At 36.8% G+C, this 17,806-nt stretch overlaps 1 protein-coding gene across 5 annotated transcripts in view; it reads left to right on the top strand.

The window, feature by feature from the left end:
* Positions 1-17,806, top strand: part of wdfy3 (WD repeat and FYVE domain containing 3) — a 156,980-nt gene that overhangs the window by 98,858 nt on the left and 40,316 nt on the right. For 4 of the 5 annotated variants that reach the window (XM_062981749.1, XM_062981748.1, XM_062981744.1 and 1 more), the window contains 12 exons: positions 39-159; positions 1,002-1,219; positions 3,073-3,308; positions 5,013-5,147; positions 8,007-8,186; positions 9,625-9,858; positions 11,156-11,255; positions 11,938-12,098; positions 12,228-12,457; positions 15,255-15,364; positions 16,479-16,661; positions 17,524-17,681. In XM_062981749.1, coding sequence (XP_062837819.1) covers positions 39-159; positions 1,002-1,219; positions 3,073-3,308; positions 5,013-5,147; positions 8,007-8,186; positions 9,625-9,858; positions 11,156-11,255; positions 11,938-12,098; positions 12,228-12,457; positions 15,255-15,364; positions 16,479-16,661; positions 17,524-17,681 — 2,066 coding nt within the window. The remainder of the gene's footprint in view (positions 1-38; positions 160-1,001; positions 1,220-3,072; positions 3,309-5,012; positions 5,148-8,006; positions 8,187-9,624; positions 9,859-11,155; positions 11,256-11,937; positions 12,099-12,227; positions 12,458-15,254; positions 15,365-16,478; positions 16,662-17,523; positions 17,682-17,806) is intronic. The other variant, XM_062981746.1, reaches the window with a different exon arrangement.

Genomic DNA, 17,806 nt, shown 5'->3' with positions numbered 1-17,806 from the left:
TTGCTTCAGAATAAATTCGTCATATATTTTGTGTTTAGGAACAGAGGAGGATTTTGGAGGGCTTGTTTCTGCAAATCTCATTCTTCTGAGAAACCGATTGCTGGACATCTTGCTTAAGCTTATATACACATCTAAAGAAAAGACAAGTGTCAATTTGCAGTAAGTATAATTGCCTTACATTTTGGTGAAAAATATATTTTAGGAATGACAATGGGTTAAGTATAAAATATGAGTGCTTGAAACTCTCATTAGACTATCTCTAACTAGACTATTCTTGTCCTACTCATACCTATTTTGTATGCATACACATTATATCACTTTCAAAACAAGCCAAGCCTTGAATTTGTTGATTGTAGAGCAGGATGGAAGTAGTATTGCTCCAGCTATTGTTGAACTGTAAAGTACACAGGAAAGAGAATGGATACTTCTCCTGTGTAATATGATTTCCATGTTCAGAAGTTGTGGATATGTGAGAAGAATAAGAAAATATTTAGGCACTGTTTGTAATAGGAGGTTAAATTCACATGCTCTGTTATCAGTTTAATGGTGTGGAAAATTATGGAAATAAAGAGAAGAGCATATTCTGGTCATAGGGTATTTTCTATCCAAACCAGAATTCAGTTTTTCTCTTCAAAAATTATTGCTCTACTTGTGATGAGAGCAAAGGGATCCTTGTATGTTGATTTTAATCCCACTTTCTGTGTCCAGTTGTACATATCCTGGAGTAAACCTCATTGAACTTAGTGAGGCTTTAATCCAACTAGAGATGTGTATTTCCCTCATCTTTTACTACTGGAGATTCATCAGGTTTCGGGGAGTAGATATAGAACTGATGATGTGTTCAACTTTGAATAGGACCAGCTGGGTTAAACTTGTGTTTAATTTTAAAAGGGAAGAAATTATTTGAAAACTTCTCTAAAAATGTTATGCTACAAACCCTACTCTTTCTGTTTGGATTGACACTACTATTTTTGTATCATTTCCTCCTTATTGTTACTTAGATCCTGTGAAGAACTGGTTCGGACCCTGGGCTTTGACTGGGTTATGCTTTTTATGGAAGAGCACTTGCACCCAACCACAGTGACTGCTGCCATGAGGATTCTGGTGGTCCTGCTAAGCAATCCATCTATTCTCATCAAGTTCAAGGAAGGCCTCACTGGTGGAGGCTGGCTTGAGCAAACAGATTCTGTATTGACTAATAAGATTGGAACAGTGCTTGGTATGAATCTTCATGATTCCCTTAAATCTGTATCTTTTCTGTTCTGGATGTTGTTCTGGTACATAAAAAAGACAGTTTTGCTGTCACATTTTTCTCAATCTTGAGATGGATTTTTAAAGTTGCTTTCTCAAAATGTATGTACAGAAAGCATTTCAGATAGTCCTGTGGAATATATTGATTTATAGGTCCCATTAGATGAGACTGTATTGTCGACAATTTGAGTCACACAGTGAATGTTGAATGTTTTGTGTATGCCTTATTGACCCAACATAGTTATAATGTGTGTATTGTTAAGGCTACATAAATTCTACATCTGCAGAATTTAAGCTAACTTGTGACATTATCTATTACAAATAAGCCTGTTGAGTTCAATAAATGTATGGCAATGTATATATTTAGAGCCATGTATGGTTCTGACCTACTAGCTTACAAGTTCAGAAGACATGAGGATGACAAATAACATGATTGTGTGTGTGTGTATCTGTTAGAAATATGTCCCACTGAATTGCAATATGGCTTAAGTCTGAATAAAAAGGAAATATCCCAGTGTACCCACTTGCACCCACTTATCTGTCATTAAACCCCTGCTGTACCCACTTACACCCACTTAACTGTCAGTAAGCCCCTCTGAATATTTGGGAAGTAGCAAATGAGTAAACATCAAATTTGGAGTGAGAGACGTAAACATTGGCTTATGTTTGTATTGTCTGCTTAATAAAATGGATGATTCCTAATGGACAGTACATTAGTGGACAGGATATTGAGCCATTTCGCATCAAGGGCTATAGAAATGTAATAACATAATTACCGTCTTTGAATTGCGGAGGACATTTTATGTCCTTCAGTAAAGTATTTTTGTATTAATCTTATTTATGAGAAATGACAGTTAGCGATCACAGGACAAAAGTTAAGTAGTGACTATTTCAGGGAAATGCTGAAAGTAGGGAAAACAACATGTTCGAACCTTAAGAGAATAATTTAATGTATCTGCCATTCAAATCAGAATGCAATAGGTTTGTGGTAGAAAAGCAGAATTCTTCTTGGTCTCTGTGACTCACAAAAATAAGTGCACCGTCCAACTAAAGATGAATAGGGTTACTGCCTTGTGTAAAAGCTCTAGACATTTCCAAATGATGCACTGTAAAATTCACAGATTAACACTCGAAGAAGTACAGTTGCAGGTATGCAACTTGTCCATTTTTAAAGATCAACCCCCCTCTTTCAAAGTCTATGTTTTGTATTTTCACATAACCATTTCACTGACCAATAATAAGAAGGCAATCATTTTGCATTATATAGGCATTTGGTATTCAGTTGCAAAAAGAATAATCTTTCATAATCTTATAAGGTGTATGAAAATTGGATTACTTTCTTCCTGTTGCCTGTCTTATGAATATATTTGTTTACATGTGAGTTGACTAAACTGTATGTGATTTCTCCATTGAACACCTGAACAACTTCTTTTTGAATGGGAGAAGCTCTTAGCACTTGTGTGCGATTCATGTAGCCCTCTAAGTTGCTGTTTAGCATTCCTCCTCGTTCACCAACAGCATCTGGTGAACTCCATGATTTCTAGGAAAACTTATTGCTCAGTGCTCTGCAAAATCCAAAAGGCATTTGGGTAACGGGCAAACAAAATTCCTCAGCTGAGAAGAACTCACAAATATCCCCCCCCCCAAATTAATTTATGTTTGGTTTTTTAATTAGCAGAGACTTTAAATAGATTTTATCCATTTAATAGTGTATTGGTAATAATCTGAACTGTTATTTAAGACTTTCTTTTCTTAGTAGTGGTGCTATAAATATAACTTAACTGAACTTTTTGGATTTCACTTTTCTTTTTCTCCCCTTAGGTTTTAATGTTGGCAGGAGTGCTGGTGGCAGATCAACTGTCAGGGAAATTAACCGGGATGCTTGTCATTTCTTGGGCTTTCCAGTTCTTCAGTCATTTCTTCCTAAGCACACAAATGTACCTGCACTCTATTTTCTTCTTATGGCACTTTTCCTGCAGCAGCCAGTCACTGAACTGCCTGAAAACCTGCAGGTCAGTGCACCTGTCATCACCAGCCGATGTAATCAGGGTGGCCAGGTAGGGATTATCTAGCAAGATACCAATGTTGTTAAGTGTGATGTTGGTGATGGTGGAGGGAAAGGGGGTGATTTAAAGCTAAGCTCACAATAAAACATTTCCGTTCTCAGTTGTAAGATATTATGAAAAACTCTTTATCTGAGAGGAAGCTTCCATTATGTCAATTAGGATCACTCAGACTTTTCCAAAATGTAATGCTGCTCTACTGTAGAATCATAAAATTGAAAGGAAAGAGAAAGCTCATCAAGGTCAACCCCTCCCAGGCAGAGATGCACTGCTAAAGCATAATTATGTGGTGGCCATCATATTTATACTTCAAATGCATCTAATGAAAGAGACCACATTCAGATATAGGCCCTTCAGTTATGTTTAAATGTTAGCCTATGACTTTGGAGAGACCAGGATTCAAATCTCCACTCAAACATGGAACCCACTGGATGACCCTGGGCAATTAACACTCAGTCTCACAAGAAACAAGCCTCTTCTGAACAAATCCTGCCAAAAAGATCCTGTGATAGGGTTGCCTCCATTTTCAATGTGGTTATTGAATATATTTGGTATTATATATTTGGTTCCTTAAACCATAACCCTATTTATGAGGGACTCGTCTATTGTTGTTGTGTACATTTAAGTCACTTCCAACCTCTGGTGTTCCTAAGATAATGCTATGACTAGGGTTTCTTGGTAAGGCTTGTTCAGAGGGGGTTTTCTTTTGCCTTCTTGTAAGGCTGAGAGAGTATTCAAACCCTGGTCTCTAGAGTTGTAGTCCAGTGATCAAACTTCTGAATCATGCTAGTTCATCCTTTAGCCCAGTCTAAATACCTTAAAGCAGGGGTCCTCAAACTTTTTAAGCAAAGGCGAGTCCCTTGGACTGTTGGGGGCTTGGATTACAGTTTGAAAAAAAAACCCCATAAATGAATTCCTGTGCACACTGAATATATCTTATTTGTAGTACATAAAAATATAAACAACATACAATATTTAAAATGAAGAACAATTTTAACCAACATAAATGTTTCATTATTTAATGGGAAGCCTAAGACTGCTTTTGTATGCTGAGATAGTCAAGTTAATTAGGATTGTTGTATGCCTTCAAGTCATTTCAGACTTAGGTGACTCAAAGTCAAAGTTTAGGGCAAGTGGTGGGTAAATGATCTTGGAGGGCCACATCCGGCCTGTGGTCCTTAGTTTGGGGACCCCTGTCTTCAAGGCACCATATACCATCTTATTGTGGAAATTAAAGAGTCAACTTGGGTTAATGTCTAGATGGGAGACCACCAGTGAATGCCTGACACTGTAGGTTATATTTCTGAGGAAGAGACTGGCAAAACCAGTCTGAGTATTGCTTGCCTAAGAAAACTGTGTTAAATTCTAGGTGTTGCCGTAAGTCAACAGGTGAAAAAGCATACACACAAATATGTACATAAAATAGTAGTATTGAGTGTAGTATATGATTCAGTGTTCAATAGGGAAAAATCAGTGCAAATTGAGTGACACTGATTTGCAAGGATCTTTTGGTCTGTATGAATGCATCTCAGATCAAAATACCAAGCAGCTTAGTATCATGCTGTAATTATATATGTTGTGCTTATAAATGAACTATATATTGCAAAATGATGTTACCTTTAAGTGGTTGACTTCAAAATGTTGATACTTCTCGCTTATTCTTTTCCCCCCATTCCCAAATTTCCCTCCATTCCATAGTTTGACTTAGACTCCATTTGGACATTTATATTTGGTGTTCCTGCATCAAGTGGCACTGTGGTTGCTTCAGTTCACAGTGTCTGTACAGAAGCTGCCTTTTTATTGCTGGGAATGCTCAGGACCATGTTGAATTCAGTAAGTGTGATTGATTGATTGATTTTTGCTATTGATTAGGAAAAGGATTGCTGCTTTTATTATGCATTATGCCAGGATTGGGCAACTCATGAGGGCTGGACCACTTTTGGGGTTGGTGCATTTTTCTTCTTTTTGTCTTTCTGTTTTGGAGAAGGCAAATCTTAATAGCAGCAGAAATATTCATTTTAAGTACAGTAATTGAATTGTATTTTTGAATGTTAATGCTTTATCATGCATAATCAAGTCATTTGCGTTTCATGAAACAGCTTTATTTAAATTCATTATTTCCTATTATTAAAATATGCAGTATTGCCTAAACTCTCTCTGATTTAATTCTTATAATGAAATACTTTAGTATTAAAAAGTAAAATGAGTCTGATTATATACAACACATTAAAACATTCAATGTATTATTTAATTAATATGACTTTAATGTGATACTGGCGAGGGAATTTGGTTCTGATTGATATTGGCTAGGACCTATGCTACTGACCATGATATCAAGTGTGACATTGGCAATCCTATGCTCTTCCATTAGCTCTAATGTATTTAGTAGTTTGCTAAATTGTCAAAACATGTTAATTTTTAAAATATTTATTTATGTGAGAGACATCTGGGAACACAAAAGGGGCACTTAGGTCATAATTCTTATGCTTTCCTTAAAAATTCAAGACAGGCTTGTCTAAGATATGTCTGTTTCAGATACTGGAAGGTTGATATCAACTGAACTCAGTTTTTTATGGTTAGTGATTGTTTCTATTAAGTCATCAGTTGGCACAGTCTTTTAGACATTAGCATAGTTAAAGATAAGTGTCCAAGTAGTTCCCCTTCAAACCACTGTCCTGAAAGGGTAACACCTTTCCATTAAAAGTTTTTATATTTTTCTACCTATTCCACCCAAAGTTCTTCCCTTTATTTCATCATGCTAAGTATAATGCTAGTGATGTTGCAACTTTTATTTAATAAAAAAATGGATAGGAGATTCCCCAGACTACGTTATTCCAAACTAATTGTCAGCATAAAGAAACACTGTGCTTCATCTTGTTGTTTGTTTGCAGAAACTGAATAAGCATTGCTTCTGTAAATGCAAAGAATATGAACAATAAAACATTTTTTTTACTATGGGGGAAAATCTTACCATATTTCTTGCATGAAAAGACTATTACTATAGAGTTACATTACAATGCAACAAATAAAAGATGGATTGTCGCCTTGTTGTGGCTTGTGTGTTCTAGTGAAACTGCAAGCGAAGCAGTCAAAGTCATGTATTCCCAGGAGGGTCTTCCTGGGCAGCAGGGCCACAGGGGAGGAACCAGACCAAGCACAATCTGAAGTCCTCAACAGCAGAGCAGGTGGATAATAGCATGGTGCATGTTACAACAGCTGTGAAGGCTGAAGACACTGGTTGTTGGGTTAACCATGCCACTGGATGTGAACCTCAATCTGTGAAGACTGTTGATCAGTTGTGCACTTATCTCCATACATAAAATAAATTCACTCACAGGTGTCTTCTAAGAAAAGAAAAGAAAACCAATGTCCCTTGCCAATTAGTGAGTGGCAACAGGGGCAGGACTGTGAAATCTGGAAGCCCCTAGTCACAGACTGGCATGTGAGTGGTGGATATGGATTCAGTCGTTCTACCTTAAGGTCTGAGGCAGTTGAGTAGCTATATCCATGACTGAGTAGCTCTATTTAGGACCCACTCTGCTGATATCCCATATGGGAAAGGAGCTAGAAAAGGTGCCCTAAACTTAGTCTGCCTCTCTTATCCTGAAATACACCACTGAGCTGTGTGAGTGCAGCATTTTTTCAAATGAAGCAGAAAGTATTTAAGGATCTGGACATCCATAGGGATACCAAGATGCTTGTTTATAAAGCTATTCTCCCAACCCTGTTATACGCCTGCGAAAATGTAACTCTCAACTTTTGGAACAATTTCATCAGCATTGCCTCCAAAAAATCCAGCAAATCTCTTGGAAAGACAGGTGGATAAATGTCAGCGTTCTGGAAGAAGCAAAGATCAACAGCACTGAAGCGATGATCCTCAGCCATCAACTTCACCAGACTGGCCACATTGTCCAAATGCCTGATCCCAAAGCAGTATACTCTCAACTCAAGAATGGAAAATGGAATGTTGGTGGATTGTAAAAGAGATTTAAAGATGGGCTTAAAGCTAACTTTAAAAACTGTGGCATAGACACCAACAAATGGAAAGCCCTGGCTCTAGAAACAGGCATGGGCAAACTTTGGTCCTCCAGATGTTTTGGACTTTAAAATCCAAAACACCTGGAAGGCCAAAGTTTACCCATGCCTGCTCTAGAACATTCTAACTGGAGGTCAGCTGTTACCAACAGTGCTGTGGAATTTGAATAGGCAAATGGAGGGCAAAATGGAGAAGGGTGTCAAGAGGAAGCCAACTCTTGTCAGGACCGCCATCTGGAAATCAATGTCCTCATTGCGAAAGAACATGCAGATCCAGAATAGGTATCTACATTTGAGTATGGACTCACAAAGGCAATCATAGTTGACCATGAGTGATCGCCGATTATGATGATGATGATGATGATGATGATGATGATGATGATGATGATGACGACGATTACGACGACGACATTGCGATGCAACGAACAAAAGACTGTGGAAAAGACTTAGTTGGCCATAAAGTTTAACTGGTGGCCTTGGGCAAAGTGGTATGATCAATCTTCAGTGTGCCTAGTAATTCCCTTGAGTATTGATTTCTCAGTTGATGTTACACAGAAACAATCTATTCATTTTTTAAAAATACGAATAAAGTTTCCAATAATTCCTTTTACATCTATTGTTATTTAAAATAACTAATAACATTTTATTTCTTTACAGCCTTGGCAGTCAGAGGAAGAGGGTTCTTGGCTTCGTGAATATCCAGTTACCCTGATGCAATTCTTTCGTTACTTGTATCACAATGTTCCTGATTTGGCTTCAATGTGGATGAGCCCAGAGTTTCTTTGTGCCCTGGCAGCCTCTGTATTTCCTTTCAACATCCGGCCATACTCAGAAATGGTAGGAAAGGAATAAAGCCAAAATATTAGTCAGGTTATGTTACCAGTTCTCTCCTTTAGAGCATATTTTATATGGTCATGTGTTCAATCACTGCTTAGATGCCACAACTAAGTAGAAAATAACTGAAATCCTTTCCACCTTCTTAATAGAAATTCTTTACTGAGAGCTGTCTTTACTAAAAATAGAAATCAGTTTCTGGTATAGAGAAATTATGTTGTATTGTTGTGTATGTTTGTTTTTTAAATGTGGGGTTAACGTAACTTAGCAGGACACCAGAAAATGATTTGATATTCCTACAGCTATAACCTCATCTAGTTCAAAACCTACATTCCTAAATAGAAACAAATCATAAAGTCTCCTCCTCTACACGAGTAGGCAGGGTTTCCATGATTTCCAGATTTAAAACGTTCAAAAGGGGCGGGGGGGGGGGGGGAAATTTTTGAGGAAATAGGGGTCTTCCATGACAAGTTCCAATTATATGCACTGGATTGCTAAAAATAAAATATTTTTCAGCAATCTGTATCTTTTGTTTCATATACCGTTTTTCTGATTCCTCCAAACATAGCTCTAACACCAAGAATATGCATGTTACTCTTAACATCTTGACAACAGTTATGAGGGTACAATCATTGTGTCATCAAATTCAAAGTTATTTCAATCTTCTTCCAGTGGATTTTCTGAGTAGCAGTAACGATAATTATTGTGGTGAAAATGTGAGGAATAGAATTCAAAATAGAATTTAATTATTTGTCTTATCCTTAATAGTTGCATAAGAAATTGTCTTCTTTCTAATCTATGCGACTAAACTCCAATCTTTCATGCCTGCTATGATACATTTTTATTGCAGTGAAACTCTATTGTTTTATGGTTGCATTATAATATCTGATAATTTTATTGCAGTTTCTGTTATGAATGCACTAGTTAAGTTACTAGTTAAGTTACCCCCCCCCCCCCCCAATCTCGTTACTACTATTTCTTAAATTAAGCTAAAACAGGGTGAGGTCTTCCAAGCAGGATACAATACAAAGCCTTTCTCAACTGTTTTACCTAGAATAACTGAAAATAATTTTCAGGGCCCAGAGAACTCCTACAAAGAGTAATATGATGTACAGCTCAAAAAAGTTTTTCAAATAATAATAATAATAATTATTATTATATGTATACCCTGCTTCATTTCTCCCAAAGGGGACTAATTGTTACAGAAACAGTGAAAAAAGTAGATGTTGATTATATTCTCCATTGCTAGCAAAAGGTATTCAATACTTGAAAGTAACAGGGTACTGAGAAAGGCAACTTGCAGAGAGGTAATGTTAAAATAACTAAACAACTCCAAACTCCTCCTTCTTCCCACTATGTGAAAGGGTAGTTTGGGCTGTGGTAAATCAACAATGTCATATTAATGACTGCTTCTACCTCTACTTCTTCTCTTTCTCCAAAGGTTACTGATTTGGATGACGAAGCTGGGTCCCCAGCAGAAGAATTTAAAGCATTTGTCTCTGACACAGGCATGAACCGTAGCCAGTCAGAATACTGCAATGTTGGATCCAAAACCTATTTGACAAGCCACCCTGCTAAGAAGTTTGTGTTTGACTTCATGCGTGTGCTGATAATTGATAATCTTTGTCTCACACCAGCTAGCAAGCAAACCCCTTTAATAGACCTTCTCCTGGAGGTAGAGTTAGTCTGCTCCTATTGTCATTTATAGAAGAAATAAAGATTGTAGTAAATTTATTTGTTGACAAATTTATGCAGTGTGAATGGGTAATTGTGAGAGCTGACAATCCTTGAATTGTATTCAGTGTCCTAAGGGAGCATACTGTGTGTTGCTACATCTCTCTCTTTTTCCTCCATCCCCTGTGCTCAGAAAAAACCCCTAAATTGTTTTGGAAGAAATAGATGAAAGGAGAAGCAAACACATAAAGGTTACCTCTGGAGAAAACGCTTATCTTCCATTTTCTTCTTATCTGTTGTATTTCACGGACACCTTTTATGAAAGAGCTTTAGAGGATTCACTTCCATACTTATCACACACTGTTTGTCTTTTTTCCTCATCTTTTTGAAGCAGAACAGAGCTTAGTGAGATGAAAAGTAGGAAAGGGAGATGTTAGAAATAATTTTAGAGCCTGGGGACCATTTGTCTCCGGTAACTAGGGAACAGCTTGTGAAGCCAGAAACGTGTGCTAGCAAACAAATGGAAACGAGTGCTAGCAAACAAATGATCCCTGCTCTACCTCATTTATTTCACAAAAAATGGAGTGTTACAATTTCTTTTTAGCCACCATCACCATCATTTAATTCTCTGCTGACAAAGCTCAGTTGAAGCTTTCCAATGGAAAAAGTGGGCTGCATATTCCCCAAAGCCATGTTTAATACATGTAGTCTAAACTGGAAGTAGGCTGCTAGCCACTTGGGCTTTTGATTTTTCAATATTTTTGAAGCTGATGCAGCCAATGGTGGGTCCAAGGAGAACACAGTGGTGTTCTCCACAGTCCCCAGAGCTTCTCTGTCCCTGTGAAAAGGAGCTGTACATGTATGTGTTTGTGTGGAAGTCTTAAATTCTGATTTTAGTGGAAAATATTAACATTAATTATTTTTAATGATAATACTAAACAGCAATATTATATACAGTATATATTGAGTATATTATTCTGTATTGAATAACAGGCAGTGTGGGTGCATGATGGTATCCTTACACTTTTTAAAATTTACAGTAATGGAGTAATAATGATAATAATATTATTTATTTATTTATTTATTGTCTTTCCTTGCAACTTGCAACAGGGTACAATATGGTTAAAACAGTGAGGTATAACAAAGCACTATTAAAATACATATAGCAAATGTATACCGGTTAAATGCAGTTTAACATTTACTGATAAAATGCAAATTAAAATTCACAACTTAAAAGTGACTGGGTAGCCTTAAGGTATTTTCCACATTTCTAAATATTTTTGAATTTTATTTTCCAGGCTGCTCCAGAAAGATCAACAAGGGCACAGCAAAAAGAATTTCAGACCCACATTTTGGACAGTGTTATGGATCATTTGCTAGCTGCTGATGTGTTACTGGGTAAGTATAATTTGTTTTCGTTTTTATGCCTCTTCTTCAGTATCTGTTAATAAATGCCTACTACATTTCCCAAAACATGGCAAGGGCTTTCACAAGTTAGGTATTCTAGATGATAATTGCATGAAGAACAGATGGAACTAGAAGTGTGCAAACCTCTACATATGTCAAAGAAACAATAATAATGATAAATAATTAACTTTATTAATATCCTGTCCCTTTTCCAAACAGGATTCAGGGCAGCTTACAAGAAGTAAAAACACACTGCAAGACACAGAATTACAACATGATGCATAAATGATAATATCAAAAACCTAAAAGAAAACAAACCACAATGTAAAACCAAAGCAAAATGGTAGAAGTAGTGTAAACTTCAGTCCTTTGGTACTTTCCGACATAATGTCTTTGAGCTAGAAACTGTTCCATCTCTCAGGATATTGTTCTCTCTACATGTTTGAGTCAAAGGCTTCTTGGTTCTGGTCCATACACTTTGGAAAGCCCTCTGACCTTTCAGCAGGTAGCAAAGAACTGCTGCTTTCACTAAGCCACCTGGCTGACTACTGTGATCAGCTTTTGAACTGTTAGTAATTTTGCATTGTTTGTTCTCCATTAGGTATATTGTGGACAGGGTATTAATGTGATTTCATATACAGTAAATATGTACTTTTAATACTGTTGTCTTTAGGTGAGGATGCATCTCTGCCTATTACTAGTGGAGGAAGTTACCATGTGCTTGTAAACAACGTGTTCTACTTCACACAGCGTGTGGTGGATAAACTTTGGCAAGGCATGTTCAATAAGGAACCTAGGCTGGTTATTGAATTCATAATCCAGTTAATTGCACAGGTATGCACATTAATTCTTTTAATTGGAATTTTAAATTTCTCATAGATTAAAAGACAGATCATCCATTGGCTTGCATCCTAATAATGACAACATAATTGCTGAACTATGTTAATTTGCATGTTTATTTAGGGGAAAAGTAGATCTCAGGGCCTTTCACTGGATGCCATTTATCATTGCCTGAACCGGACCATCTTATATCAGTTTTCAAGGCCACACAAAACAGTTCCTCAGCAAGTTGCTCTCCTGGATTCTCTTAGGATGCTTACTGTCAGTCGAAATCTGATTCTGGGACCTGGCAATCATGACCAAGAGTTCATCAGTTGTTTGGCTCATTGCTTGATTAATCTGAATGCAGGAAGGTAAGTGTTCTGCAATGCATGCTTCCTCAAAATTGCTTATAATATTCCCAGTCCTTCCTCCATGTAATTATTAATATTTATTAATAAGACATCATAAGACATTCACTATTATTCATTTTATCATTCCTTTTGATAATTAACGAAGAGATAAGATAAAGGAGCTAGATCCTTTTAAAAATTAAACTCCAGATGTATAAAGACATAGAATGAAAGCAAAGAAACAGGTAAAGTGTAAAAAAGAAGACACAGAAAGTTCTCAAGAACATCTTTATATCTTACATTGCTAGGTTTCATTCTGTCAGTTTGAATGCTTGTTACCATCTGCTGATATAACATTGCCTTTGTGCATATTTCTTGATTATGTCTGTGTGATAGGAACATCTGTGGACAAATGTATGCAATATCTATGCTCATAATATTCCTTATCTTCACCCTGTGAAAAGGAGGGATGTTATAATGAATTGTCTAGGGAAGCAAATGTATAGATACTTTTCTTCTTTTAGAAATACTTGACTATAGAAAATATTCACAAATTAGTATTTGTGCACAGCAGTTGTATTCTAGATCAAGATACCTTAAACTTTTCCACATTTTGGTCTGAGAAATTTTAACATGACCCCAGATATATAGGTACATAAAACAGGTATAGAAATCAACCAAATTTGATTTGATAGCAAATCAGCATTTGCAGGACTTGCTAAACAGGCAGATTTTCCTTTTTATAAAGTACAACTGAAGCATTTTTGCATAGCCCACTGTAAATGCTGCACAATAGGTTTGTATAAATGTCTAGAACAGCCACTAGGTAACATTCAGAAAACTTTTACTGTTGCCAGTTTTTGGGGACTCCAAATTGAGTTAAGGGGTCCCCATTTGGGATTGGGACCCACAGTTTAACAAGCTCCATATTATACATCAAGGAATGATTGAACACTGCCTCCCATCTTAACCAAAAAAAGATTTTTTTTCTTTGGCAAAACTAATGTAATGGGAAAGATTCTAGGCTAGCTTTTCACCTGATATAATAGGAGTGTTTTTGTCTTTTTTGGGTTTTTAAAAATACAGTAGAGTCTCGCTTATCCAACCTTCACTTATCCAACGTTCTGTATTATCCAACGTAGTTTACCTCTTAGTAGTCAATGTTTTTGTAGCCAATGTTTTGAATACATTGCAATGTTTTGGTGCTAAATTCATAAACACAGTAATTACTACATAATGTTACCATGTATTGAACTGCTTTTTATGTCAGTTTGTTGTAAAACATGATGTTTTGGTGCTTAATTTGTAAAATCATAACGTCATTTGACATTTAATAGGCTTTTCCTTAATCTCTCCTTATTATCCAAAATTTTCACGTATCCAACGTTCTGGCAGTCTGTTTATGTTGGATAAGCGAGACTCTACTGTATGTGAAAACATTCAGACATGCAGTACTGTTTGCTGTCTGAGGTGATATAAACCAGAAAGTAAAGCATTACTTGATAAACCCAGTGCAGGTGCATTACTCCTTCTGCTATTGGATCTTCACATCCAGCCCATTACCATGTAATGGACTACTTGTCTTAGTAAGGTTCTGTCGGGTTGATGTTAAAGAGAGACAGAGCTGAGTGATGAGTGATATATGTAGATATAGATATACACACATATACATACACTTCGCCTCCGGTGGCACAGCGAGTTAAACCGCTTAGCTGCTGAACTTGCTGACCCGAAGATTAGCAGTTCGAGTATGGGGAGCAAGGTGAGCTCCCTCTGTTAGCCCCAGCTTCTGTCAACCTAGCAGTTCAAAAACATGCAAATGTGAGTAGATCAATATGTACCGCTCTGGTGGGAAGGTAACAGCACTCCACTTACTCATGCTAACCACATGACCTTGGAGGTATCTATGGAGAATGCCGGCTCTTTGGCTTAAAAATTGAGATGAGCACCAACCCCCAGAGTCAGACATGATTAGACTTAATGTCAGGAGAAAACCTTTACCTTAGATACATACACATACTTGCCACTCAGCAAAGTATGTACTATGGTGCCGCTTATATGGAAAAATAAATTCAGCCCATCTGTGGCTATTCCCTGTGTCTCTCTACAACAGTGGTATCAAACTTCCAGCCCTCCGGATGTTTTGGACTTCAGCTCCCAGAATTCGTGACCACTGAACAAGCTGGTTAGTGTTTCTGGAAGTTTTAGGCCTAAACACATTTGACACCTGCGCACAGTAAAAAAAAAATTGCATTCCAGGCAGTAAAGCTAATTTCACTTCAGAGTATAACACCTGATTCAACAATTGATCCCCTAATTGATGTAATCAGATGGTTATCTATATTTGTATAGACCTTTTCCAGAATGACAGGAAAATCTCAGAAAATAATACCAAGCTCCTTGTCAATAACTTTAGTGTTGTGTTAAGACAATGTTATTTGGAAGTTGCAATTAGGGTAACCTTACCCGACCCCCACTCTTTAATTTTAAATGCTTTTGAACACAGCTTCTTTCTTTACATACATTTTGATGCAGAAACATTCCAGTAATGTTGTGCTTTTTAATGAACATTCTCCCAGTCCTAGGTGTTTTCTGCACAGGATGTGACTTGTGTGGTTTTGGTTGTTTATCATTAGTTTGAGAGTCTTGGGAGGCTTAGACATTCTTGGTCCAGTCACTAGATCTTGTGGCATCATCACAGTATTAAAAAAAAACCCTTCTATTTCTCCCACTCTCTTTCTTTCATCTGCTCCCCACCTGTTTCAAGAAAATGCTTCTTCTTTGCATAATACTAACCTTATTTTGCTTATATTTGCAGCAGTGTAGATGGTTTTGGCCTGGAAGCAGAGGCAAGAATGACTACTTGGCACATCACAATTCCTTCTGATGTCGAGCCAGATGGAGTATACAATCAAGATGTTAGTGAAGGTAATAACACATTGTAAAGTAGCCATACAGCCTGGCCATAGCCATACAGCCCAGAAAACATACAACAACCAAATTATAGGTTGCATGTCTACTTAAAGCAAATTGTGGTAAGTAGACATCAGTAATCATTAGGATTGGGGCTAATTCCTATTATTCAACAAGGCACATTAATTGGAAATGGTCAACAATCCAGTGCTTAGGAGAAAATAAGATTTATTACAAATCTGTTTTGAAAAATATTGAGAAGACTAGTTAGAATACTTAAGAATAAAAATAAAGATCTCTCCAGATAAGCAGAAATTATTTTCAATATTATTGTTCTTAACTGTGCCATCAAATTGACTTCAACTTCTGGCAGCCCTATGAATGAGATATTTTCAAAGCATTCTATCATGACAATTCTGCTCATGTCTTGCGGACTCTCAGGACTGTGGCTTCTTTTATTGAGTCTATCCATCTGTGATATATTCCTCTTTTCTTACTGCCTTCTTTCTTACCAAGGCGATAAGTCTTTCTGAGTGTGTCAAAATCTTCTCATAATATGTCCAAAGAATCTAGTCTCCGTTTTGTCATCTTGATTCCTAGATACTTTATTTGCTCTAGGGCCCATTTATTTGTCTTTTTAGTTGTCCATAGAATCTGTAGAACTCTTCTTCAGCACTATATTTGAAATGAGTTGATTTTCTTCCTGTCAGCATTCTTTATTGCCCTGCTTTCACAACCATACATAAAAATCGGAACCATTTTTGTAATCAAAATATATATCTTGATATATCTTCAGGATCTTGTCTTATTCCTTCATAGCTGCCCTTCTAAGTCCTAGTCTTTTTGTTTCTTAACTGCAATATCCATTCTGATTAATATTATAATTGGTAGATTTTCTTGTATACTGTATGTTTAATTCAGGAATCTTTCAGAGAACATTGCATGTATTCAATCGAAACTACGGGGTACATCAAAATGTCTAAAGTATTATCTGCTTTGTAGTTGTAAGTAACTATGTTGCCCAATCCTACTGTAACATACTTTAGTCATATCCTCAGCATGTCTCATCTTCATTATTACCACAGCATAGCCAGGATTTAAAACAATTGTCCTACCTTTCCATTTAAAGGTCGCCAACTTCTTCTAAAAGCAGTAAATCGTGTCTGGACAGAACTGATCTATAGCAAGAAACAGGTTTTGGAGGAGGCATTCAAAGTAGCTCTCCCTGTCAATGAGAGGGGCCATGTGGACATTGCCATGGCAAAGCCTCTTATTGAAGAGGCCAGTTTAAAATGTTGGCAGAATCACTTGGGTAAGTATAACTTCGTGAGTTATTCTTGTGACTGTATATCATATTTTGTGTGTTTATTGGCAATTCATTCTACTGATCATTGTATAAGCATCCATTACTCAACATTCTTCTTTCATATACATTATTTATCTACCTATGTAACATGCATCAGAAGCTCTACAGAAATGGAGGCAACCTAACAAAGTATTTATAGCTTGTACTGGCATCTAAGAAGAACATAATGCAAGGGAGAAATGTTAATGATATGAATGTATATTTAGTGCTGTATCAAATTACTAGAACTGCAAATTGAGAAGATGATTAAAATGTTACAGTCCCAGCTGCAGGATGTGAACAAACATACCATTGATATGGAATAGTAATCTGAGCCTACAAACTTAATAGCAAGGGTAGTCTGTTTGGCCATTGTGATAAGAACATGGTATCCATGTGTGTGGCAAAAAGTGTGTGTAAAGAGAATTTCTGAAATACCTCTGGAAGTACCTCTGGAAGAATACTATAATCTGGAGCAACCTTTTTTGAGTAGCGATCCAATTTTATAGAGGCAAAGTGACCCGCTATCCTGATACATTAAAATAGGCTTTTTAATATGGTAACTGAAAATAGATTTTTCAGTATAATATACACAAACAAATCTTTGTGCAGGATGCAATGATGTGATTTATGTTTTCCCTTTTAAAAATGTTTCATAACTCACCACTGCCCAGCGACTACACACAAAACCCTTCAAGACCCCATTTGGGGTCTCCATGGGTTGAGAACCACTGATCTAGATCTTTTTTTGGCTGTCATTTTGTGTTTGTATGAGGATTAATAGAAACCAGTAAGTGTATTTTTCAAAATCCAACTCTTGGTGTTCTAGCTCATGAAAAGAAATGCATCAGTAGAGGGGAAGCCTTGGTTCCAGCAACCCAATCAAAGCTTTCACGGGTCAGCAGTGGCTTCGGTCTTTCAAAGTTAACTGGATCAAGAAGAAACAGAAAAGAAAGTGGACTTAACAAACACAATCCATCCACACAGGTATCTCATAGTATTTAAAGTCAAGAAAACAATTCCAAGGCAATCAACTTTGTGATACAGCAAATTTGTCTAACACATCTCAATACCCATGCTATATATTTTCTGGGCATATTTTTGGACCACAA

This window comes from Anolis carolinensis, chromosome 5, assembly GCF_035594765.1.
Source record: "Anolis carolinensis isolate JA03-04 chromosome 5, rAnoCar3.1.pri, whole genome shotgun sequence".
Taxonomy (NCBI): domain Eukaryota; kingdom Metazoa; phylum Chordata; class Lepidosauria; order Squamata; family Dactyloidae; genus Anolis; species Anolis carolinensis.
This window is presented reverse-complemented; position numbering and strand designations above follow the sequence as displayed.